At 48.9% G+C, this 25,234-nt stretch overlaps 1 protein-coding gene across 3 annotated transcripts; it reads left to right on the top strand.

Moving 5' to 3' along the window:
* The first annotated feature begins 270 nt into the window (after positions 1–270).
* On the top strand, positions 271–23,737 carry KIF4A (kinesin family member 4A). Of its 3 annotated transcripts, none has more exons than XM_088142270.1 (31): positions 271–712; positions 2,080–2,219; positions 2,359–2,473; positions 3,825–4,015; positions 6,337–6,429; positions 7,246–7,412; positions 8,571–8,665; positions 8,905–9,024; positions 9,151–9,326; positions 9,523–9,584; positions 9,968–10,100; positions 10,399–10,457; positions 10,802–10,907; positions 11,821–11,877; positions 12,789–12,974; positions 13,543–13,646; positions 13,739–13,883; positions 14,300–14,410; positions 15,075–15,158; positions 16,085–16,198; positions 16,378–16,533; positions 16,758–16,843; positions 17,317–17,446; positions 17,663–17,833; positions 18,755–18,862; positions 19,515–19,592; positions 19,681–19,782; positions 20,328–20,480; positions 21,129–21,248; positions 22,309–22,431; positions 23,433–23,737. In XM_088142270.1, the coding sequence occupies exons 2-31, from the start codon at positions 2,097–2,099 to the stop codon at positions 23,640–23,642; spliced, it is 3,678 nt and encodes a 1,225-aa protein (XP_087998396.1). In that variant the 5' UTR covers positions 271–712; positions 2,080–2,096; the 3' UTR covers positions 23,643–23,737. The 3 variants fall into 3 exon arrangements, with proteins under 3 accessions (XP_087998396.1, XP_087998397.1, XP_025030741.1); XM_088142271.1 differs by having other exon boundaries at positions 271–534; XM_025174973.2 differs by lacking the exon at positions 21,129–21,248 and having other exon boundaries at positions 271–2,219.
* Positions 23,738–25,234: the final 1,497 nt, after the last annotated feature.

Raw genomic sequence — 25,234 nt, forward strand, 5'->3', positions numbered from 1 at the left:
ACGGAGACTTTCTATGCCAGGATTTACAACAGAGTTCTGAGGGGTAGAGCAACGCTACTAAAGAGTCGGGAAAATGGCGGGCGCCATTTACTTTCCTGACTGCGCAGAAAGTGCCGCCACCCCGTACGCCGCCCATCCCCACCAGGAGCCCTCCCGATGCGTCCCCAGCGGCACACGTGCACCCCTGTCTGGCTTCGCGGCCTCAAGCCCCCAAAACCCTCCCACGGCGCACGCGCGCGCGCGTCTCTGCCGGCGGCGCCGTGACGTCACGGGCGACGCGCCCCGCCCACCCGGGTTGGCGCCACGTTTGAACGTCGTGGAAGGACCGGCGCTCGGCGGGCAACGGTCGGCGGGCGAGCAGCGGCGCCTCCGCGGCCTTTCCCTTCCGCCTGCCGGGCGAGGCGCCGGAGCCACGCCGGGAGGCCTCGGAAGCCGCCGGGGTGAGGAGGGGCCGCCGCCGCTGCTGCGGTTCCCATCATCCCCCCGCCTTTTTTTCCGTCCGGCGTTTTTTTTTTCAGACAACAACCCTGCGAGGTAGGCTTCGGCGGCGAGCCGGGGGCTCTTTCCCTCAGGCACCCGGGGCGCTTCGAGCCCAGGCGCCCGGCAGGAGGGGCTGCCTCTGCCTGCTGCGCCCGCGAGCCCCGATGCCGGGTAACAGCCGCGCCCGGCGCCCCGCGGTTTGGCCCTCCGAGGAGCCCTTCCTTCGGAGCAGGTAACCGCCGTCTGCGGGCCGGGCGGCGGCCGCGGCGCTCGCTTCCTCCCGTTCTGCCTGCTCGCTCCTCCTTGGTGCTTCGGGTCTGTTTGAGCTTCCCTTCCTCGGCTTTTAAATTTAGGGGAACAGGAGCGAGGCCCCTTTGGAGCAGGTGGCCCCGCGGCCTTTTCTTCTTGGGCCCAGCGACTCGTCCTGAAGGGCTTGGCAGATTTAGGCTTATTTTATTTATTTGTCCGTTTATTAAAAGCGGGGAAATGGGAGGTTGGGCTGAAGGGTGCTGCTTGGCAGCCGAGAGGTGCCAGGTCGGCTGGAAATTGCAGGGAAGAACACAGGTGATGATGACTTGAATAATAGAGAACTGAAGGGGTGCAGTGATCCACGGCTTAATTTTTACTTCTTGCTAGCACAGTCCTGGATTTTCAGTTCTCTCACCCTCAGCTGAGGCATAATGCTGATCTGGTTTACTGGGGAGTTTTGCCATGAGGTCTTGCGGGCATATGTCTGTACTCTACAGAAAGTTATACCTCTGCGGTTGGTGGAGCCTGGCTGGGCTCAGAAGGCTAAATAGGATTGTATTTGGTTAGCATTTGGATGGGATACCATTAAGAAATCCGAAGGGTTTGGGCCAGGAAGTTTTGCAACATCCCAGAAGGCAGTGGCAGACCGCTTCTGTACTTTTGCCAAGAAATCCCTATGACTGTCTCTGTGGAATCACAAGGGGTTGAGCTCAGCTCAAAGGTTACTTTTATAGAATAATATGAGTCGTAGCATTAGCAATATTCATATGAGGAATTCAGTTGTCAGCCTGCCAATAGCTAAGTCAGGTGTAGGTGGCTGTTCTTGATGTGAATTTCAGTTGAGGGATGTCTGGCCCAAGCAGATCTTGCCTGGAGCATGGGGGATTTTTCTACTTTCATGACAATTATATTATTTCCTGGGCTTTTTCAAGATCTCCTCTCATCACCATGATCTTCAGTGAGGGACCTAGCCCTTATCTTGGGAACTGTGGGTTTAATCATTTATCAGGCCTACTGAATTCAGTAGGAATATAGGGTTGTAACCTTAGGGCTTTAAAGCTATTTTGTGTTTTTCCAAATACTGACTGGAGCAGCTTAATCAAAGGCTTAGAAAAGCTTTTTAATTTTCTTGCCTTTGTACTAGGCCTAGAATTCACTTTTTAAAAAAATGAACAAGTCCTAAAGCTGTAAAACAGTCATTACAATTTTTTGGACACAGTGTTTCTCCTTGCTGAACAGTTGATCATTACCAACCTATACCTGGATGGCTATGTTTGGAAGTTGTTGCTTGCTGCAAAAACAGCTACATGTGTATTTTGTGTGTGTCATAACGTTTGTGATTTCTTTTAGGAAGATAAGAATATAAAATGCCTAAAGAGGAAGACCGGGTAATCCCGGTGAAGGTGGCACTGAGATGCCGCCCGCTCGTTCCTAAAGAAATTTCTGAGGGCTGTCACATGTGTTTGTCTTTTGTCCCTGGAGAACCACAGGTGAGGAAAGATTCACAGCTGGGAGGTGCTGCACACTTTGACTACTGAAATCTTATAGCTCATCTGGGAGCGTCTCACGCTAATGTGAGAAGACAACATTGCACAGTACTGTTCTTCTCTTTCTCCTCCTTTTCTACAGGTGGTTCTAGGCAAGGATAAACCATTCACGTATGATTATGTGTTTGATCCATCAACTGAGCAGGAGGAAGTGTTCAGTACCTGCATTGCCCCCCTTGTAAGGGGTATTTTCTCCGGTAAGGGCCTCTAGAAGCTGAACATTCGGGAGGAATCTTCAGTAGAAAGGACAGTATCCTGGAGGCAAACTTAATCTTTTGTGTTTCCAAAAAGCATGTACTGTATGCTTAGGAATAGCTAACTTCTTAGAAGTGCAATATTTCCAGCTTGGAATCTATTATCTGAACAATATTTATGGTAAATGAGAATACCAGAGCTACAGTCTTGAATCTGTGAGTTTCTGAGCTGGGGTACATCTCCTTTTACCTTCAATAAAGACAAAGGCTGGGAATAAAGTTGGGGAACCCAATCCCGCACTTCTGAAGAGGGTGGCTAGCAAGCTGCTGAAGATCACGCAACTGAGTAAGTGTAGCGCTTTACCTAATAGGTCCTTCAAGATGTAGGTGGTAGAATCATAAAGTCGGAAGGGCTGCACAAGTCATCGAGTCTAACCTCCGGCTTGGTACAAGACCTGCTAAGGCATTTCGGATAGATAGCTATCTAACTCTGCTGGAAGACCTCCACTGAAAGAGAAGATATCCCTTCACGAAGCAGCCAATTCCACTTGCTGGTGGTTCTTGTCATCAGGAATTTGCTGCTCCTATCTAATCTGAATCTGCTTTCCCTGTACTTTTGGCCAATGGCCCTGGTGGGTAATAGAGAATAAGTCCACTCCCTTTTGTGTGTGACAGCCCTTCAATTCTTTGAAAAAGGCTGTCATATCTCATCCCAGTTTTCTCTTCTGAAGGCTACATATACTTGGGTTTCCTGTTCCTAGTTCACCTTCTTAACCACTATGTCACACTGGCTGTTTCTGCCCATTAAACTTGCATTTTGTAAAGATAACTTGGAATAAAACAGCAATCCTGCTGAATGTATTCATTTTCCATCATGGAAATAAAGGCAATCTATTTGGAAGGTCCCAGACAGTCTTCCATTCACAGTTAGATCAGGAGCAGTTTATCCCAGTGAGGTCGCTGCTCACAATAGTCACATTAGCTGGGGATGATGAGGTTTGTCGGCCAATACATCTGGGTAGGCTGCTAGGCCTGGGTCACCAGACTGTAGTTCATTCACTGTAACAGGGAGTGGAAAATAAAATATACTGTAGCTAATGTAATTGTAGCTATATAGCTAACCCGGTATAATATATAAAATATTAGCACCAAGATATGCTTGGGTTATGAACCATGAAGTTTCAAAGCAGTACCTGAATGAGGTAATAGTCAAGATCTGGCAATGCATATGTTGGCCCGTTTTAGGTATCTCAGTTGTGCTGTGAGAACTCGAATGGCCAAGTTCCTGCCTTAAGGAAGTGCCTAAGGGCTATGCAGGTAACCCTAACTTGGTTTTGTGCTTGTCATTACATAGGATACAATGCCACGGTTTTGGCCTATGGGCAGACAGGCTCCGGGAAAACCTACTCCATGGGTGGGGCTTACACCGCTGACCAAGAGAATGATCCCACTGTTGGAGCCATTCCCCGGGTGATAACACTCCTTTTCCAAGAAATGAAACAAAAAGTGGAGTGGCACTTTACCTTGAAAGTCTCCTATTTGGAGGTAGGTTCCATCTTATATTCAAAGCCAAGGCGCCAATCTCCTTATTCAGGTTTCTGAAATCCAAACAGGGCTGTAATTATTAGGACCATTGGTGGCCTCTGAATGGGTTGGGCATTTGAACAGTCAAGAAGGATCTGGCTGACTGGCCATTTGAGTGGGGTATTGAACAAATGAACACTTAACAGTACAATAAAATGTTGTATACCGGTTTCGCATTCCAGCTCCTTGGTCTCAGCCTTGTGGTGGGTTCAGAGGAGATACCTGGGGAGGAGTCTTACCTGGTTAACTGGGAACGGGTTGGGCCTGAGGAAGTGGACAGGGTCCTTAGGACTGTGAGCTCAGCCACCTGTTCTTTAGATCCATGCCTCTCCTGACTGGTTAAAGTGGCCCAGGAGGTGATGTGTGAGTGGGTTCCAGCGATGGTTAATTCTTCTTTGAGTGAGGGGGTTGTTTCTGTACTTCTTAAAGAGGCCTTGATTTGCTCCCTCCTCGAGAAACCATCGCTGGACCCCACTACACTGGACAATTTTCATCCAGTATCTAACCTCCTCTTTTGGGGGAAGATGGTTGGGAAGGTGGTTGCACAGCATCTTCGGAGGATACTGGGTGAGCTCATCTGTTGTCACGGGGTGAGGTATCAGCAGTACACTGATGATGCCCAATTTTCCATCTCTGCCCCTGGTGAATTAGACAATGCCATGAACAGCTTGGAGGCTGTGAGGGTCTGGATGGGGAACAACAGGCTTCAGCTGAACCCTGGCAGGACTGAGTGGCTTTGGGTTTGGGGGCCTGCCAGTTCTAGGACTATGCCATCTTTGGTGCTGAATGGGTGGCACTGCCCCAGACAGACCCGGTGCGCAGTCTGTGGGTTCTCTGGACTCACGACTCCTGCTCGGAGAGCAGGAGGCAGTCGTGGCTAGGAGGGCCTTTGCACAGCTTCATGTTGTGCGCCAGTTGCGCCTGTTCCTAGAGCGGGAAGCTCTGCTCACATCACTCATGCCCTGGTCACCTCCAGATTGGACTGTTGCAATGCGCTCTACATGGGGCTGCCCTTGAAGACTATTCTGAAGCTTGAACTAGTGCAGAATACAGCGGTGTGGGCAGTTATGTGTGCCCCTAGAGCAGTACACGTTACATCTCTGCCCCACGAATTGCATTGGCTGCCAGTCCACTTCTGGATGCAATTCAAGGTGCTGGTTTTAATCTCTAAAGCCCTTCATGGCATGGGCCAGGTTACCTGAGGGACCGCCTCTCCCCGATTGCATCTGCCCGTCCCATTAGATCTGGCACAGAAGGCACGTTGCGGGTACCATCTACTAGGGACTTAGACTTGGTGGGTCCCAGGAGGTGCACCTTCTCTTCCATAATGCCTGCCTTGGAACAGTCTCCCGCCCAAAGTTAGGTTAGCTCTATTGTGGTTGATATACTCACTCCATGCTTTGTGATTGATATATTTTAATTTTTAATAAGGACCATTTCTATTTTTTATAATTATGTTTATATTGTTGTTTTATTTGATCATTGTATGCTGCCCAGAGTGACTTTTTGTGAGATGGGCGGCCATACAAATTTGACAAATAAATAAATAAAAATAAGATAATAAACCAGACCATATAAAGCCTACTAACAACATACAATTAAATGAAGTAAGTTTAAGCAAAAAATTCTCTGTTTTTGGAAGAATAAAGGAGACCCTGTTGTGGGATTAGATTCCCGAAAGGCCCTCAAGCTTGCATTTGCTAATGGCGTAGCAGGAAGAGCTGACAGTGCCAAGGAGGCTGAGCAAGTAAATGACAGGGCTGTGCCTTGGCCACCAGAATACCAGTCAACGTTCCAGATGTTATCAGTAAATAAATATATTTAAAGTACAATTTAGAAACATTTTTACTGCACTTTTAAAGGGTGGTTATGTTAAGCAGGCAGCCAGCTAGCTAGCTGATTTGTCAACACTTGACTTGTGTTTCAAAGACCATTCCACATAAACTCTGTGCCAGTTAACTTGAAGCCTCAGCCGCCATTATTACTACTACTACTACTACTATTATTATTGCCATCAAGTCAGAAAGACAAGTTAGCTTATGTTAAAGACTCAAAACAATCGAAATGCAAAATGTATACAATTTAAATAATTCTATAAGGAAATATGTTAAAAAGTTTTAGCCACCCCACATCGGTTATCACCTGGGGTCATGAAATGTGGCCTGGCTGAAGCCTGATTTTCAGTGTCTTTCTAAAGCAGAAATGGGATTTCGGGCACTTTAAATTTGGTTCTTCTCTTCATGTCTCCTCTGTTCTGTTTGATTCTCTTCTAACGTCTTCAGATCTACAATGAAGACATCTTGGACCTCTTGGCACCAAGCAAAGAACGGACTTCTCAAATCAGCATTCGGGAAGACCCCAAGGAAGGCATTAAGGTAAGATCATTTATTTATTAATACTTTACTACTTTTAAGGGAGTAACATAAAGCAGGGTTCCTCAACCTTGGCCACTTGAAGATGTGTGGACTGGCTGGGGAATTCTGGGAGTTGAAGTCCACCCATCTTCAAGTGGTCAAGGTTGAGGAGCACTGACATAAAATATCTTCAGAAGCCAGGCCACTACCATCCAATTAATCGTTTTCCCGCAGGTGCCCATCCTGGCCTGGACTCAGAACTAAAGGGGGCTGAGCTTACCCTACGTTTACATGGGGGGCCATCAGAGCTGGAGATGTCTGGTCAGGTCTAGGTTGCAGAAGACTTTACCTTAGCTGTCCCTTGCTCTATTGTAGTACACACAAGCTTGTAATTCTCCAATTTGGAGGACTCTAGAAATTGAAGGCCAGCCCATCACAAGGGTAGTTCTGGAGTAAGGGGGACTGAAACAGGGTGGGTTGGGTTTTTTTGTTTGTTTTGGGGGACATTTTAAGGGGATCCTCCTTTTGGACCCCAAGGTTCCCAAAAGGAAGAGAGTCTCCTGTTCTCCGTGTGATTACGCATAGTAGCTAGTGAGAAGTACGCTTGTCAATGATTGTAATGGATGCCTTCTTCCCAAATGATTGCAAGGGTGCAATCATGGTCTTGTGAATCTCGATGGCTGGAACCTGAAGCAGATCTAGCAAGGGGGGTGAATCCGTATTTTACAAAGTCATAGTCATGGGCCAAAATTCAGCTTGGTGGGTTTCTGAACATGGAGTGATGCCTGCCTCAGGAGAAAGGAAAGTGCCTTTTCTCCTCCTGTTGCCCCAATACAGATTGTGGGTCTGACGGAGCACATGGTGTCCAGTGCGCAGGAGACTGTCCTCTGCCTGGAGCAAGGCAACAACTCCCGAACAGTGGCGGCCACAGCAATGAACACGCAGTCGTCCCGCTCCCATGCCATCTTTACAGTGTCTGTGGAGCAGAAAAGCCAGGCTGACGCGTAAGAAAAGCTTTTGGATCACCAACCTTTTTACAGAGATTGCAGCCTTGGGGCTTTTCTGATAAGAGCAATTCCAGGAACACAAGAGATACTGAGGGACAGAACCCCCCCCCTTTTTAGTAGTAATTTCATTAAACATTACAATTAAAAAGATAAAAATGAATACAAACTAAGAAAAATAAAAGAATTAAAAAGAAAAAATAGAAAATGCAGAAAATTAAGAAGTAGAAAGAAAAATAGAAAAGAAAAAAATAAAGAAAAGGAATAACTTCCCCTTCATCACAACAAGTATAAACAATTTTAGTAACTTATCACCTTCTCATAAAGTACAACATATGACCTCTTCTTCCCATATCCCATCTCTATAAACATCTATAAACAAATCCTTAAAACCTCATTCAGTCCTAGTCAACAAAAGTCCATTAAGGGTTGTCAAAGATAACATCTATTTTAATCTTGATGGAATAAAGCAACTTTATATTCCTCCCTTTTACTTTTAATGATCTTTAGTCCCTTCAAATAATGTCCTAGAACTTGATTTCTTTTCATTCTTTCTTTGTCCCTTTTTACAAAATTCTTCAAAACTTTAACAAGTCTCTTTTGTAAATCCAATAGAGGAAAGTTGTCCAGGTCACTCTCTTGGTTTGTTATTTGAATATCCCTTTTAATTATTAAGACATCAGCCGGTTTCTTTTGTATATCCAGTGGCGTCTTTTTCCATATCATTCTTATAGGCTGTCATTTTTAAATCCACTGGCTATTCCCTCGTCTCCCAGAGCACTAACCCGCCAGAGACTGCTGTCTTGCGGTCTCCTTGTGAGGAGCAACCATCTGGAGCCCTTGTGGGCGGTCCCAAGTCTTCTCCTTGTCTGGGGAGGAACCCTGAAGAGCCGGTCCCCTCGCTGGCTCTTCATTCTGCCACATTCGTTGGCTCCACACTCAGCAAAGCCATCTTCAGTTCACCATTTCTTCCCCAGAAACAGAAAAACAACCCCTTGTTTCCGCTCCCAAGTTCAGTTCTTGCGGGTTTTCTAATTTAATTAAACTGGGCTCCAGGAGATCTAGTTACTGTTTTAAATACTCTGTAATAAGCCATTTCTCAAATCCCAGCCTTTTCCATTGGTTGCCCTGTGAGTAAACCTTATGCTTCTGGCTCAGGAATGTCAGCTTTCGTTCAAAACTGCACTTGGTTGACCTGGCTGGCTCAGAGAGGCAAAAGAAGACGAAAGCGGAAGGGGATCGCCTGCGAGAAGGTAAAGGGGGAAAGGCGGGCTTGTTTCTTTGGGGGAGTGAAACTGCTAACAATTGGGAGCACAGAGCAACGGCCCTTCGTTTTTCCCTTACGATAAGCCAAGGAAATAGCTGATCTAGCTGGCTTATGTTCCAGAAGGAGGGTGGGCATGACATCCCAGTTGCCCTTTTCTCAAAGGGGTGAAGGTATCGCTCAGAAGGATTGTCTGAGACGAGCCGTTTTCTTCATCGATGTCTGCAGGCATCAACATCAACAAAGGGCTGCTTTGTCTCGGGAATGTCATCAGTGCTCTCGGGGACGAAACCAAGAAGGGCACGTTTGTTCCTTACCGGGACTCCAAGCTGACCCGACTTTTGCAAGGTGAGAGTGGAACGCCAGGCCTGTGTGGGGATGGAGAAGGGATGTATATATAATGTATATTGTGACTTGCTCTTCCTGCCGCAGTAATGCAGCCTAGGGCATTTTAAAAGCCTGCCTCCATTTCAGATTCCTTGGGTGGCAACAGCCACACCCTGATGATTGCCTGCGTGAGCCCGGCAGATTCCAACCTTGAAGAGACATTGAACACCCTCCGCTACGCTGACCGTGCCAGAAAAATAAAGAACAAGCCAATTGTGAACATTGACCCTCAAGCTGCTGAGATCAGCCGGTTGAGGCTGCAGGTAATAAATATGGACAACTTTGCCCATTAGATCAAGGAAGGGAGGTAGTGGGCATTAAAGATGGGCACAGCCGTGAGAATACATTCAGTGTCCCTGCAGATCTTCTCATTGACTGGAACAGGGTCATAACCTTACATTTTTTAAAGAGTTGTAAAATTCTAAAATTCACACCCCTGGTCTCTGCTCTAATCTCCAGGTCCAAGAGTTGCAAGTCTTACTGCTCCAAGCCCATGGGGGAACTCTGCCAGTGTCTCTTCGGTAAGGACTGGTGGTCCCACAGCCCCTGAAGGCTTGACGATTTTCTCTTCCCCCAAGGAAGTCTCCCACCTCCTTTTTCTCTTCTTAAATTCGATTGTGCTGTGTTTCCCTAAGACACGGTTTGTTGTTGGAGGGAAATTAAATTGTCTGCAGTAATGATCTCTCCAACGTAAGTGAATGTTCCTAGTCTCAGCATAAAATAAAGGAAGCCATTTTTAGCCCAAACTGGCCTATGGGTGACCTTTACAGAGCTGTCCTTATTCTCTTCCTGGAACTTCCTTTCCACTCAGGGTGTATCAAGTAGCAGCTTCAAGTATAGGAATGCTTCAGTTTCTGCAGGCGCACCAGAACAGGTCTAATGCTTCTGTTCTGCCCAACGGTAGGGGTGAGCCTGCAGAAAACCTCCAGTCTCTGATGGAGAGAAACCACTCGCTCCTGGAGGAGAATGAAAAACTGAGCCGTGGCTTGAGCGAAGCGGCTGGTCAGGTTGCTCAGATGCTGGAGAGGGTCATTGTGGTAAGGAACAGATTCTGCTTTTGTGAAAAATGCAGCCAGATCCACGTCTTTCCAGGTTTTTATCCCTCCCCTTCCTGTAATCTGGATCAGTTTTCAAGAGACCTTTTTTTGGCTTTCTCCCAGGGTGTAGTAGATGTGGAAGAAAAAGAAATAGCATGTGTCCAAGGCTGACCTGGGCTCCAGGCCAAATCCACCACTTGGGGAACCTGGGAGGTGTGCATGGAGGGTATGTGCGATCTCCTGTTAATATGCATCGTAGACGCTCTCCTGAGTCACAACCCATTTCCCACTTTTGTAGACAGAGCAGCAGAATGAAAGGATCGGCATGAAGCTGGAGGAGCTTCGAGAACATGCAGCGTAAGTACCTGCTTGGTGCACGTGCTTGCAGATCACCTGCTGCATGAGATCCACAGCGATGGCAAGGAATCAGCTGGGTCAAAAATAAGGAAAGGGAGATACACGTTGCTTGGAGCTCTTGGTTTAGGCAAAAAGGAAAAAGAAGGCTCTGGTTGCATGACCTGATCTGTTGCTCTCTCTGTGTGTGTGTGTCTTTCCATCATGCTTTGTTGATGGGGAAATGCTCATAAGAGAAGGGGGAAAAGCGACCCCCACATGCAGTGTCATTGGACAAAATGCAAGCTATCAGCCAACCGCATCTGCAGTGTGGAAAACGTCTCCAAATCTAGGTCTTGACATTTCAGGTTGAAACTCGACCTGCAGAAGCTGCTGGAATCTCTGGAGGATGAAGAACTGAAAGAGCACCTGGAGCTGTTTCGCCATTTACAGCAGATGATCACTCAGCTGCTGGTGAGGGTTATCCAGAAGAACGCGGGTATCTCTGAGGGTAGCACAGCTGTCAGCAGGCTCAGGAGCCAGGCATATCCCAAACGGGGACCTCCTTGAAGGAGATCCCAGACCGGTTCAACCTGCAAAGCAACTTGTTTATTTTATTGTGGGCCACATTTGCTAGTACTGGGTCTAGGGGTGGAAGGTTCAGTGAAAGCTGAAGCGTGCTGTCCTGCGGGCCAGAGGTCAGTCTGGTCCATCTTCAGTCCTCACCGTAGTGACAGAGGCACATAAGTAAGACCAGAGGCCCAGGAGTCATGCTCCAGATGGGACATAGAGGCATCAAGACTGCCTGCCAACGGTGGTCTTATCTTCCGTTAAGTCCTTCCAAGGTGATGGCCGTTAGCGCATCGTGTTGAAGCGAATCCTGTAGCATTATATGAAGAAGATATTTTTCTCTTGTGGAGGGGAAACAAGGCGCTCTTTTAGGGACATTTTATTTCCCTTGAGCTTTGCATCTAACTGTCCCGGGCTTGTGAGGTTTTCCAAAGTAGATAAAGAACAGAATCAGGGTCGAGCAAGTAGCATTCTGCAAAGGGAGTTGCTGGCCAGGTCTTTCCCTGCAGTCCAGCACTTCTAACCTGAGAGAGGGGAAAAAATGTGCTATATCAAAGAGATCTTTCATTCTTGAATCTTCATATGGTTCATCTTTGTTAGATGATCCAGAATTCCAGTATTTAAGGAAGTCTAGAAAAATTGCAACCTACTTACCCATCGTGTAATATTTGCGGTTACTCTACAAACACATCCATGTTGTTTTCTTGGGAGCAAGACAATGCCCCCGCTCTCTTCTTTTTTGGTAAAATTATTTGCAGCAAACAGGAAGGTGTGGGGACCGTGGTATTTGGCAACCTAAACTTCGTGTTTTCTACAGAATGAAAATTCTCCTGCTATCGCTGACATGGACGTGACACAGCAGAATTCTGATCCTGTAAGTAAATATTGACAGAGTTTGCTTCATCTGGTTTGTTTGCTGGCTTGAATTACTTTATTTTTAACCAAATGGATGCTTGTCTGGCAGAATATATATCGCTGCTCCATTTCAATTAATTGTACAAAGAATTGTGCAAATTGGAATTTGAAGTCTTGAAGTACTTTGCAGGTGATTTTGGTAATTGGTACTTATTGTACAAGTTCCACAGGTCCACTTGCCTTGTCCGCCTTGGCTTTAAATTGGTTAAATACCATATAATGTATCTTTTACAGATTCTATTAGTAGCTTAAAGTAAACTGGAAAGTAAAGAGAAAAGCTCCGACACGTCCTGTTTCTTGGGAAATTTGGTTTAAAATCGCGGCATCTTGATTTTCACTTTGCAAGTGTTGAGCAAGTTGCGGGAGGAAAGCCATGTTAGTCCGTGGTAGCTAAAAGTCAGGAGGAGTCTGGTAGCATTTTTTCAGCTGAACAAATGGTCTGAAAAGCTTAACTCGCGAAAGCTGCTGCCTTTTATTAAGTGTGTTACTCTGTAAAGGTGCTACCAAACTCCTCTTCATCCAGGAACACAGCGAGGTTGTTCACAAACCCAATGATGTTCTGATGACATGAATTTAAACTCTTCTGCTGTCTGCACCAAGATCTCTTTGAAGGATTGAATGAAGATGTTTTTTTCCTTTTCTTTTTAAATAAAGAATATGCAGGGCAGAAAGGGAGACAGCATTTGCTCTTTTGTCCCCAGCCCTATCGCTGAGTCTGGCTCACCATTTTCAGGAGGTGTTCGCTCTCTTGGTCTCTCTAGGGTTCACCTTCAGGAGAAAGAGGGGGCACGGCGTGTTTTGCTTTGCATTGTTTTCATTAGAGCGCTAACGTTATTCACCACCACCGTCACCCCCTTCTCTCTTCTTCAGGCCTCTGCGACAGAACTGGAGGCCCCGCAGTCTTCGGAAGACTTCGCTGCTCAACATGCTCTCCAGCAAGCTCAGATGTCGAAGGAGCTGCTAGAACTCAACCAAGCCCTCGCGCTCAAGGAGGCTCTGGCTCGGAAGCTGTCCCAGAGCGACCGCCAGCTGGAACCCATCCAGTGCCAGTCCCAAGTAAGGGCTGTGGGCAGCACCACCAGACCCAGCGGGCCAGGGCGTGGGAGCACAGCCCCCGGGTGGCATTTTGCCAGGCCCAGCTTTTTGCTGGCTGCTCAGAAGTGGATCTGGAGCACAAAGTGTGTGTGGGGAGTGGGGGTGCTGACTAGTGCAGAATAGAAAGGAATTTTAACTCTGGGTGATTTGGAAACTCTGCTTCTGTTGATGCACCATAAAAGTGCACTGATCTTTTTAGAGATTCCCTCACACTGCTGGCTGACATTCAGCTTGTGATCAGCCCCTATCCTTTTTGCACCTAATGTTCACAAGCTGGGCATCCCCCATCCTGCTCCTTGGTGTTTGATTTCTTTTTCTCTCTGCAAAGCCTCTTTTGAGCTTCCATTAGGGTTCCCTATCAGAATCACAGGAAACATCTTGCTAATCAAGAGGCATGAGCAGGGGGGTGAGGCTGGTTGGCCATTGGAAGTAGCCCTCTGGGCTGCGGCATTTGAGCAGTTTGACTTGAAAACTTGCCCCCCCCTCCCCCCCGTTGAAAGAAGCTAAGTTGCCTTTTCCTTTTGACAAGATCAACATCACGAACCTAGAAGTGGAGGTTGCCAAGCTCCAGAAAGAGAAGGAAGACCTGGTCCTCACACTTCAGATGACCAAGAAAGATGTCACTCAGGCCAAGTAAGAAACACAGGTTCCTGGGCTTAGCCGTTAGGGAAGGGACTCTGAAATGGGTCCTGCACTCAGACCGCCTGGCTCCAATCTCCTTTCAGGCTGAGTGAACGTCGCCGGAAACGTCTCCAGGAGCTGGAAGGGGAGATGACCGACCTAAAGAAGAAGCTGAAGGAGCAGTCAAAGCTTCTGAAAATGAAAGAATCCAGCGAGCAGACAGTGTGCAAGCTCCACCAGGAGATTCGGGTAAACAACATTGAAATAAGAAGGAGCAAGAAGGAGCCGCAAAAGTTTTAGAGCTGAGACTGTGGGCTGGTTGGCTCTGGGCTGATCCTGCAGCTGTGTGGTTGGCATTTCCTTAGGGTGCTAGAAAAACATCTTGGGATAATATTAGGAAAGCAAATGCATAGATGTATGTAGTATATATGCGTGCATGTATGACATACAGAAACATTTGGAAACTTGATCCTTTAATTATGGAAAATGAAGGTGGTTAGTGATATAATCAGTTCCCAAAGGTTGCCTGTACAGTGTGAGGCATCCTGGTCCTGTCAGTCCTTTAAGAATGATTTCCTGAACTTGTCAGAACTAGAACTCAATTCACCATTCCCACAGACTATTTTTCCAAAAGCTGTTTTTTCTTCTTCATGTTCTGCTTGCAGGCAATGAAAAACCAACGCATTCAGCTGATTCGGCAGATGAAAGAAGATGCTGAGAAATTTCGGCAGTGGAAGCAGCAGAAGGACAAGGAAGTCATCCAGCTGAAGGCCCAGGTGAGTTGGATATTGGTCATTTTCACAGAAAAGCATCCTCCTTCAAATCAGCTCTCCTAGCACAGAGGGTGACTGCCTGCCTGCATCTAGGGGGTTTATGTTTGAAATGTAGAGGTTAATCATCTTGGACCAGTGTTTCTCAACCTCAGCGACTTTAAGAGGTATGGACTTCAACTCCCAGAATTCCCCAGCCAGCATGGCTGGCTGGGGAATTCTGGGAATTGAAGTCCACATGTCTTAAAGTTGCCAAGGTTGAAAACACTGGCCTTAGACCATAGCAAGCAAGAGAGAATGTTCACCCATTTGCGGGGTTTCTTCTCTCCCTATGTAAATAAAACAACAGATCAGCTTTCCCCAGCTGGTGCCCTCCAGGTCGGTTGGACTACTGTTCCCCTAACTGCTGGGCATTCCAACCAATAGCCATGAGGTTGGGGATTCTGGGAGTTATATTCCAACTCACCTGGAAATCACTAGGTTGGCATGGAATGGATTTGGACTGGATAGAATATGGATTGCCTCCCATATTCTTGCTCAAAGTTGACCCGGTCATGATGTCCCAACATCTCAGCTGATAAGACCTGGATCAGCATTGTGCTGACCCGAGCACCTCCTCCTCCTCCTGGCCCGGCCAGCCTAGCCTTTCCTACTCTTGTCTCGCCCTCAGGATCGCAAGAGGCAGTACGAACGTGTCAAGCTGGAGCAAGATTTTCAGAAGCAAGCCAGCGTCCTCCGACGGAAAGCCGAAGAAGTGAGGGGTTGCGGACGCTCTCTCCTTTTCTCTTTCAGAAGTCTCCGGGTTTTGTCCTAAAATAATAATGCTAATGATGACGAGGGTTGCAGAGGGCGAGGCTTGGATGAGATGGGAAATGGTCTCCAAGATACCCAGACTGGGCTAATTGCTATGTTGGTGCTGGTATCCTGCCTTTGCTCTGAGAGCTCAAGCAGCACACCTGGGGCCTCCCGTAATTTTATCCCACAGCAACAGCCTTGTGAGGTGGGATGGGCTGTGAGAGAATGATTTGCTCAGCGTCCTCCAATGTGTGGGGACTTTCCCCTCTGTCTCCCTGCTCCAGGTCTGAGAGCTTAACCACTCCAGTGTGCTGGCTCTTGGAATGGTAATGCTGGTGAATAATAATGATGATGATGATGATAACAATATATTAAATTTATATGCCCACCGACTCTCGGCAAACTGCAGCAACTGAACCTCCCTCACAGGAAAGGGCACCTTTGGAGATCTTTGGGATAGGACCTTGAGGGAACCGCTCCCTCTTCACTCTTGCCAACCTCTTAGTTCTGCTTTTCTTACCTTTCTGTCTTTCACCACCTCAATTTTGTGGATTTGGCTTTAAAACCAGAGTTTTAAGACTGCTGCCTTCCAAGTCAGTGAGGGTCCCGGCTCATCTGTGGATCGGGAAGGGAGGATGTCACCAATCTCTGTTCAGTCTACTTGCAGAACTGTAATGGTCCATCTCCCACCCTTCTTCCAAGAAGCTGAGAATATTATTTTGATTCTATTTCCATCTTCCTCTCCTCTTTGGTCTCAAAACGCATCGATTGGCCTTCCTGGGTTTGACAGAGAGATTGTCCTCTGGTCACTCCCCAATTGAGGGCCTGAATCAGAATATCTCTGGTTGCCTTTCAAGACTCTGACCTTCCCCGTCCCTCTCTCAGGCTGCTGCAGCTAACAAACGCTTAAAGGAGGCTCTCCAGAAACAGCAAGAAGCAGCTACTAAGCGAAAGGAGAACCAGAACCGCGGATTTGAAGGAGCTGCTTCCCGGGTGAAGGTAAAGCTCCAGCAGTGCCCCTTCTGCTCCTTAGCTTGGTCTGGGTCTCAGGGTCCCAGTAGCTGGGGAAGCAGGCGTGCCCTCTTTACTGGGTGTCCCTGCCCCAGCGCAACTCGGGGGCACTGACTGGGAGAGACTCCCCTGGGGACCCTGCACCAAGATACTTTCCTCCACACCAGAACTGGCTCATGAATGAAGTCGAGGTCCTTGTGAGCATAGAAGAGGCTCGACACCACCTTAATGACCTTCTGGATGATCGCAAAACTTTGGCCAAGGAGATTGCGTTGCTGAAAGAGAAGCAGGAGGCCGGGGAGAACCTCCCCACAAAATATAAGGTGAGCAGCTCCCAGAGCATTGGAACGCAGGGAAAGTGGCCGGGGGAGAAGGAGAAGGGGCCGTTCCCTCTGAATCCAGGGCATGTGGCGGGTCTTCAGAAGCGGGCTTGCTTTCCCCTCTGAGGTGATTCCCCTCCCAGGAAAATGCTCCTGAAGCTTTAAATGGAATTAGGCCCACCTCTCTCAGCCGCTTGGGATGCTCAATTCTCTCTCATTGCTCCCAGAGACGCACCTTTTCATATAAAGCTGCGGAAATCGACCATTCTATCAGCAAGCAGATCGAGAGCCTGGAGACAGAGATGGAGCTCAGGTAAGAGAGCGTGAGAAGCTGTTCCCCTTAGATGGTCAAAAGAGCAAATGTGGAATGAAGAATGTATGTCATCTGGAGTGAAGGCCATGAATGACAACTGGATGCCTCCAGTAGGCCCCAAAGCAGGACAGGATAGCAGTCTTGGCCCTTCCCTGTTGTCCCCCAGAAGGGCTGCAGAGCCCCTTTTCTCTCTGGCAATATGGAACTCTCCGGTCCTGTAAGATGTTTGAAGTTCATAAATTGGTTGCTATCACCTCAACCTTTGCCTGCTTCTTCTGCCTGCTTGTTCATGGAATCTTTGCTGTAGATATTTTAGAGTGGCAAGGGCTGAAGGGACAGAGGTGGACTGGCGGCACCCCCATAAGTGTCTCTGTCACCATCCGAACGTAAGCGGGGAGTGAGGTGGCCTCGTTCTCAAGATGCCCTCTTCTCCAAGTTAATATCCACCAATTCTGTGACTCCACCTTCCAAAGGAGTGCCCAGATTGCAGATCTGCAACAGAAGTTGCTCGATGCAGAGACCGGAGACCGGACCAAGCAGCGCTGGGAAAGCATTGCCACCATTCTAGAAGCCAAGTGCGCCATCAAGTACCTGATTGGCGAAGTAAGTTTAGGGGCAACGGAGAAGCGGTGGCCCCTCAGAAACGGAGCAAGGGACTGACTTGCTGGGTTGTCTGTCCCAAAGATGTGGCTCAGTTGGTATCTCCAAGAGGAGGTCCAACCTTCACATGTCCTCTGCTGGGAAAAAGGTGGGTTTGGAAGAGGTACCTTGCTCAGAAACTCCTCTAATGTTGCCTCCTGGACTTGATTGCTCCTGAAGCTGGTCTCCTCCAAAGTTGAAGATGGGAAATTGGAGAGTCGCCTTCAGCAGAGCAAAACCACCTGTGCCGACGTGCACAAATTGCTTCTGGAGGAGCGGAAGGCGGCTGCCGACACGGAAGCGGAACTTGAGAGACGGCTGGTCCAGGTGGAGCAGGACCATCAGGAGAAGGTACGACCTACTGTCAAAGACACCCTCCCCCTGCAGAAACGCTGCATTAGGTAGGGTGCCCTCCCCTTGCAGCAACCCTCCATAAAGGTGTCTAGTGGCTCTTGTTACCAGAGACAGAAGTAGAAACCTTTACCCTTCAGACCCTGCCAGCAGATTTTAAAGGCAGTGGTTGCCGGTTCAGCCACCCTTTGCTAATCTCCTGCAAAGAAGGGGGACTGGGAACAAGTCCTTTGTGAAGCAAGGCAAGAGCCTCATGGAATGGGGTTCTGCTCCTTTTTTCAGCTTGCAGGCTTGGGGGTCTTTGTGGAACATGGTGGCTTGGTGTCCCACTTAGTGAACTCTGCCCCATTGAGCACTGCCACTCCCTTTGGTGGTTGAACCAGCCTGATGGTTTGATCAGGGCTAGCCTTGGTCCTGAGTATGTGGAATCCAGGGTTCATCTCCTGTTTGAATGTTTGTCTTGGGTGTGCCTGGAATGACAACTTCAACCTCAAATGCCTCATGGGTCTGCGATGGCCTGACCAGGAATTAGTGTCTCTCTAGCATCCGCAAGATGCATAAAATTGAATGCATCATAAAAGGGTTTCCCAAGGAATTTACACACTAAAATTTGACACAAAGAGAAAAGTGGGTGTCACATCAGAGTTGCTTAGTGAGTAGACAACCAGGTAAATTTCATTTAATAACAGTGAGAGGAAGCAGGGAAAGGACATAGTAAGAGAGCAGGAAGGGTGTCTGGCACCCTCAAGGACTCCTCTCCAGATAGGCTGGTGGGCAGATGACATTCAGTAGAAGAAAGGGGAGGCTGGGGAAGCTGTGGATCATGGGACCTGCACTTACTGGACCAATCCCACTGGTGCCCAGTTGGATTCGCCTTCACTTTCCAGACGCCGCCACTTCCTTTCCTGTCCCCTTTCACAGATTCTCTACCTGCTCGGCCAAATCCAGCACAAGGAAGAAGCTGAGGAAAGGCTCGAAGCTTCCATTTCGGAACGGGAGCAGCAGCTCCTTGAGCGACTCAAATTCCAGGTAAAGGCCAGGGGGCGACGTCCTTAAAGCCAGGCAGGCCTCAGCAGCACTTCAGGACAACAGGCAGCCAGTCCAGCAACCCCTCCTTTGGCCACACGCAGAGAGTGGAGGGCCTAGTGATTCCTTGCTGGCAGCTCCGGAGAAGAAGCAGGGAACCAGTGCTTTGGAGGGCTCTGTTTTCAGCTTAGGGAGAGGACAGGAAAAAGTAACCGCTGCCTCTTTTAGCCCCTGCCCTTCTAAACCAAGCAGAGTTCAGTTCTGTCAGGAGCCGGAAGATGAACAGAGGCTCTGCCAGAGTTGTGCTGCAAATGGGGCAGAACCAGGACAAAGTTTCACTTTTTGCTTCCATTTAATGGAAAGGGACTCAATAATCAATATTATTATATTGATTTAATAACTTGTCCCCTGTGCCATAGTAAGCATTAATCTGGTACTCAGGAGGAACTCTGGGAGCCCTTACCTGAGCTTTTGGGGACCCTCAAGCCACAGTGGCCATCAGGGAGCCAAACTCAGCCCAGCTGAGTCTTGACTGAGGCCAGATTTGAGAGGAAACCTCCCCTGGAAAAGCCTTCGCCTACAAGTAGCCCAGTGCCGGGCCTCTGTCCAACCCAGGAGGGCTCTTGGCCTCACACGTTTCCTCTTCTGTGAGCAGGACGAAGAGCTCAGCAAGATGAAAGAAGTCTTTGAGAAGAACCAGGAGCTCTGTGAAGAGCTTGAAGCCGCCAAGCAGGTGGGTCCAAGGATGACTCAAGCGCCCGGGGAGGCAGCTTAGCCTCTTGCTGTGCAGTGCAACTCACTGTCCACCTTCCTTCCTGCAGAAGCTGAAGATTCTTCAGGCTGCCAGTGGCCAGAAAATGTATAAAGCTGACCCCGGCCTCAGAGATACCCCAGAATCTCCCTTTGATTACATTCCACCCAAGGTGCGTGTCCTGTGGGACAGCCTACCGAGGCAGTGGCTGGGATCACAAGTCTGTCTTGTTGCCTGGACAAGTCAGCAGGGATGAGAAATAGGCAAACTCTAATATATTCATTGGCCTTGTTGCCGATAAACAGCAGCCACGCACTGGCCCTACTTAGGAGCAGCCCTGTTCTTGGCTAAGAATTCTGGAAGTCTCCATCCAGATGTTTGGAGGGTGGCTAGTTTGCAGAAAACGTTTAGGAGATGAGAGTTGAAAGGGTCACTCAGAACCTTTTCGGCTCTTAGTCCAGTGTTTCTCAACTTCAGCAACTTTAAGATGTGTGAACTTCAACTCCCAGAATTCCCAGAGTTGAAATCCACACATCTTAAAGTTGCTGAGGTTGAGAAACATTGTCTTAGTCTGTAGCTCCCTTCTCTGGGCTTCAGGGCTGGCCGTGGCTTAGCCAAACTGACAGTCTGAAAGATCCTAGGCTGGTAACATTTACCTTTGCTCGTTTTCTGCTTCAGCTAGGAGCTCAGGTTTCTTCCTCCTTTTACCTTCCTCAGCCAAAGCCCCGCCGGCCAACCAACGCGAAGCCTAAATCTGAGATGGCCGAGGAAGAACCGTTCTCCGAATCAGATGATTTGGACGAAGAAGGGGAAGATGCCGAGTGGGTGCCCACCAAAATTGCCAGAGGAATCAGAAAGAGCTTTTTAGGGGTATGAGAGTGACGGGGAAGTAACTCCATACAATTTGTTGTCCTCTAGTTTTCAGTAGACAGCTTCTGAACATGGGGGCTCCCTTCTTCCATCTTAGCAAACAGCCATTGAGCAGAGGTTTGCCTTCCCTTCTGGTTTTGCAGTCACCCTTGAAATTTTGTCTTGTTGAATTCCCATCTTTACCCACTGAATGCAGTCCAGCCAGGTTTGTCTAAACACCTTCACTTCTGGGTATCAATTGTAGGACTAAATAAATATAAAACAAATGATTTCAAATGGCCAAGACGTGTGAGTAATCTGATGGCCTCAATATCGCCAGGAGGGATCAAGATACGTGGCAGCATGCTAACCTTCAGTCGCTAGAAAGAATTCCCGCAGGCTGGAATTCTATGTGAGCACCAGGCCCTTGGGATCTTCTCTTTTGACTCGTCTCAAGCACCACTCCTTCCTTTTGTCTAACGCTAGACCTGGTTTCTGTGAGTTCACTGTCTTCTCAGCCCCTCTGCTCTTTCTTTGGCATGGGGGAATGGCTGGCTGAGCCCAGAGCTCACGGGGCCTGGCGGGTCTCGGCGATGGTGCTTCCCCATCACAGCCCTTTCCTGGACGGGTGTCTCTCTGACTTTTCTCCTGGGGAATCTCCTCTCCTAGTGCGCCTGCAGAGGCCGCTGTGGGAACAAGCAGTGCGGCTGCCGGAAACAGAAACTGGCCTGCTCGCAGGATTGTCGCTGTGAGGCAGAGAAGTGTCGGAACCGGGACAACTGCGTCTTGGTGAGTTTCTCCCGGTGGTGAAGCTTCTTTGCTCTTCTTCCAAGGGAGCCCGGCAGCCCGCAGCAGCGTAATGAGAGAGGAGGTCAGCCTCGTTACAGGGCAGAGCAGGCTTCTGAGGCTAAAAGAAAAAAAGGGGCAGCAGTTTTGTCCAGCAGCAGAACTGACATTTGCAGCCCTGGGATTCACTTGCTGAAAGGAGATTCAAAGGGCAGAATTGATTGACCCGTTAATTGGTTAACGTTGCCCGGGTCAAAAATGAGGGGCTTTAAGGAAAAGCCGGTCTTTTGGTTTGTATGTCCCTGGAAGGGTTCTTGCATGCCACATGAGGGCAGAAGGGTGGATTCTCTGCCGTTTGTTCCAACCAAATCCACACGATCTGGAGCTGGTCAACCACACTGATTCAATTGACAGATTAAATGTGTGTTCCGTTGAGGACAAGAGGAAAACAGATCTTTGTCTTCCTAAGGGGATTTTTTTCTGCGACACGAGAAGAAATGGTTCTGAATTTGGGGACATGAAAAATGGTTTCCTCGTATGTGTCTGACTGGTCCCTTCGTGATGCCTTTTGGTCTCATCCGTGCTGGTGCTGGTGGCGTTTGCTCTCTCCTGCGTCGCAGGCTCAGATCTGCAAGTTTGAATGTCAAGATAATCTTGTGGGTTCTTTGGCTGGCTCTGACTAAATAGAGGGCAAGTCTCAAATCTCTACCACGGCTGTCCTCAATCTGCCATCCTCCAGGTGTGTTGGATTGCAGGTCCCATTATCCCACAGCTGCGCCAGCTGGGAACCATGGAGCCTCTGCTCCAATGCATCTGGAGGTCAGCTGGCTGAGGAGAGTTGCCCTAAACTGCTAAATCTCTCCCTATTTATGACGTCGTTAAGTTGCTTTGGTCAGGAAAAGGGAGTTTGTTTTCACAGCCCTGGAGCCTTGGAGAGCTCTTGGCCTGTCACAGTCTCCAGACTTGCCCTCCTTGTCCAACTCCATTCATCAGAACAAGTGCCATCATTGGGCTGATGTGAGCTTGATCTTCTAGCTAATGGCCGCCATTCTTCTTCCCTTAGGAAGGGGTGCTTACGGATGAGCAGATGGGCAGTCTCCAAGACACCTTCAGCCTGGAAGATCCCACCCAGGTGACCCAAGGGGACACTTTCTTTGAGCCTCCTGACATCACACCGACAAGAAAGGTAGAGGCTCAGCCCAAGAGGCTGCTGGGTTGGAATAGGAGGGCTCTGAGTTTTCATCGGGGGAGGCCATTGTTTAGCAAGCCAGAACTGGATGCTCAGCTAGCCAACTGGGGATCTTTTTAAAAATAAGAAAAAGAAAGGAGCAAGGAATGTTATGTTGTGCAGTGTGGAGAAATAGGATGCATTAACGCTTGTAGCTATAGGGTGTTTTCTCTAGACAAATTTTCTCAGCTAGTTGTTGTGAGGACCCCCGGGTACTGTATTCCTGGGGTTCACTTGGTGCCTGAAGAGGGAAGCTGGAATAAACTCTTTTCCCCGCCATCTCTCTTGAAGCAGGCAGAGATTTCAGGCCCAATCCAAGAACAACAGGGAAACAGTTCATCCAAATTCCGTCCTTTTATTGCTTACACCATATAGACAGAATCCTGCCAGACTAAATCTGTACTACTGCAACTAGTGGATCTACCCTGGGAGATTCTAGGGAGTGGCTACCCTGAACCTCTTACGCTTCCCACTTCCTGCTCTGGACTGTGTGGTCTCCAGTCCCTCTGCCCTTCTACTTTGCTCTCTACTGCAACCCATCCATCACAGGAGAGCAGAGTGCAGCATGGTGCTTTGGAGCACGCTCAAGCGAGACGGGTTGGGGAGGCATGCCAAGAACAGAGTGGGTTCTTCCCCAGAGTACCTCCACTCCCTTGACTAGATTCCGAGGTGGTGGACCAGGCCTTCAGTCGCAGGGTCATGGTTGCCAATTTGACTTTTTGGATCCCCCTCCCTGCAGAGGCCCCTGACTAGATTCTGAGGTGGTGGAGGACCTAGTCTTCTTTCACCGCCTGCTAATGCAGACAGCCCTGGCTCTGTCCTGCTTCAGAGACTAATTTGGGAATCTGTTCTGCCCACGTGCCACGTCCAGCTCCCGGCACGGTTGAGAATCCCTTTCTGTGGGCCTTTCTGGTCTGGCAGCTCAGCTCAGCTCCTATGCCGTCTTCCCACCCCACCAGGTCCTGGAAGATACCCTGGAGCCAGAGGTCTTGGCCCCCCAGAACGGCGCCCTGACCTCATTCCTGCCCCCGGGCCCCCCGGAGGCCGGCGAGCCCCTGCTGCCAACGATGAAGAAGCGGAGGAAGCGACTCCTGAGCAACACCAGTCGCTTCTTCTCAGGGTGCACTCCGATCAAGGAGGATTTTGTGGAAGGGAGAGGGGAGAAATGAGCAAGGCGGCTGGCTCTTTTAGCGTGTATAGAATTGTTTTAGAATGTATAGGCTTTTTGAATAAACATTTGCAACGTACTGGTGCCTTCTCTGGCTGGCTTCTACCGGCTCCGGGCGGACCTAGGCTTTGTGGCTTCCCTTGAAGCCGACAGAACCAACCCCAAGACGGCGCTCTGGAACACACTAGAGTGGGGAGGTCCTGGAAACAGAACCGGCCTCTTCCAAAGGGGAGCTCCACTACCTGCTCTCCCAAGCAGCCATTGCGACACCCTCTCAAGCACGTCCCTGCTGAGCTGGCCAGGCCCTTCAGTCTTCCCTCAAGAAAGCCTTAGCAGCCCCCAGCAGAGCCAAACGCTGCGATGGCTGAACTGTGGCGGCCTGGTTTCACACTGCAGCCCCCGGTCTTCGAGGGCTGGCAAGGATTTGGGAGAGCCACCCTGCCTGAGCCAAGTAGTCGAGAAGGGACACGTCAGCCTGTGGCTGTTGGCAGAGGAGCCCAGGTTGCATCCACAAGGAGAGGAGGAGGCTGTGCGCTAGACACCTTGCATGCCCATCCAGGCCTGCCTCTAGCACGGCAGCCTCGGGTCAGGGCAGCGTTCTTGGCGTGGACCGTCAGGCCGCTTACAACTCCCGAGTGACTCTGCATCGAGGGTTTGGCTTAAGAGAAGTCTCCCACTCCTTGGCTTCCCAGACCTGCCCCTGGCAGGGTCTGAGGGCCAGCCCCCCCTTCTCTTCCGGACCACTGCCAACAACCCACCATGCCCAGGTGAAGTCCAGCTTTTCTGGAAGGGGTCAGTGTTCACCTCCCTGAGCAATCCATGCTGAGAACTCCTCTCATCCCCTTGCGGGGTGCACACTGGAGCAGTCGAGTCATTGTTCTAACTGGCCGCGTTTTCGGTGGGCAGCATCCGGCACAGACTGCCGCTCTGTCTGCATTTGTGGCCGTGGGATAAAACTCAGGAGAGCGAAGAGACAAGTTCCCCATTTTGTTTCTCATGAGCGGGATGTTCAGGTTTCAAATGTGGTCCCCGGTGATAACAGAACACTCAAGCCACTTTGAATTTTGTTCTGAGAGTGCAGCCAAAAGCCCATTTTCCTCTCTGCACATTTTGTACACACTTTGCAAGTATTCTAAGGTTCCGTAACAGACTAGCACACCAAGGCTAAGTGAAACAGCTGTTGCTCAACTGCAATGGGGACCAATGTTTTGGGCAGTGTGCCCCCCCCTTATAAAATCATAATGTGGATCATAGAATTCTTGTTCAGTTTGGCTATTTCTATTTTCACACACGCGTACACATCCTGGCTTTCTTTTCAACATACATTCTCTCTAAAAAAAATAATGCTTTTTCTCCTCCCAAAAATCTTTTCTATTGCTGTTACATCCTGAAACTGGGAAGTGCATAAAATCCCCACATAAAATCAAATACTTCTTGCAAGACAAGGTGGTCCCCATCCACTCTTATGTCTTCAGAAGTAAATTAGCTGGGTTGAGTAGGGTTTACCCCCAGGGGAAGATATGTAGGATTAATGGCTTAATCAAGCACAAAATCATCTTTCGTTTGGGAAGGAACACATCCTTCCAGCCCTAA

This window comes from Python bivittatus, unplaced genomic scaffold (assembly GCF_059951505.1).
Source record: "Python bivittatus isolate LINGU-HERP-01145 unplaced genomic scaffold, Pbiv_v1 ctg000370_np1212, whole genome shotgun sequence".
Classification (NCBI taxonomy): domain Eukaryota; kingdom Metazoa; phylum Chordata; class Lepidosauria; order Squamata; family Pythonidae; genus Python; species Python bivittatus.

Bases quoted from the DNA above. Each gene is read 5' to 3' on its own strand.
- KIF4A (XM_088142270.1), top strand. From the start codon at position 2,097: ATGCCTAAAGAGGAAGACCGGGTAATCCCGGTGAAGGTGGCACTGAGA. The intron at 13,884-14,299 runs GTAAACAACATT...TTCTGCTTGCAG, and splicing joins AGCTCCACCAGGAGATTCGG to GCAATGAAAAACCAACGCAT. The intron at 17,447-17,662 runs GTAAGTTTAGGG...TTGCTCCTGAAG, and splicing joins TCAAGTACCTGATTGGCGAA to CTGGTCTCCTCCAAAGTTGA.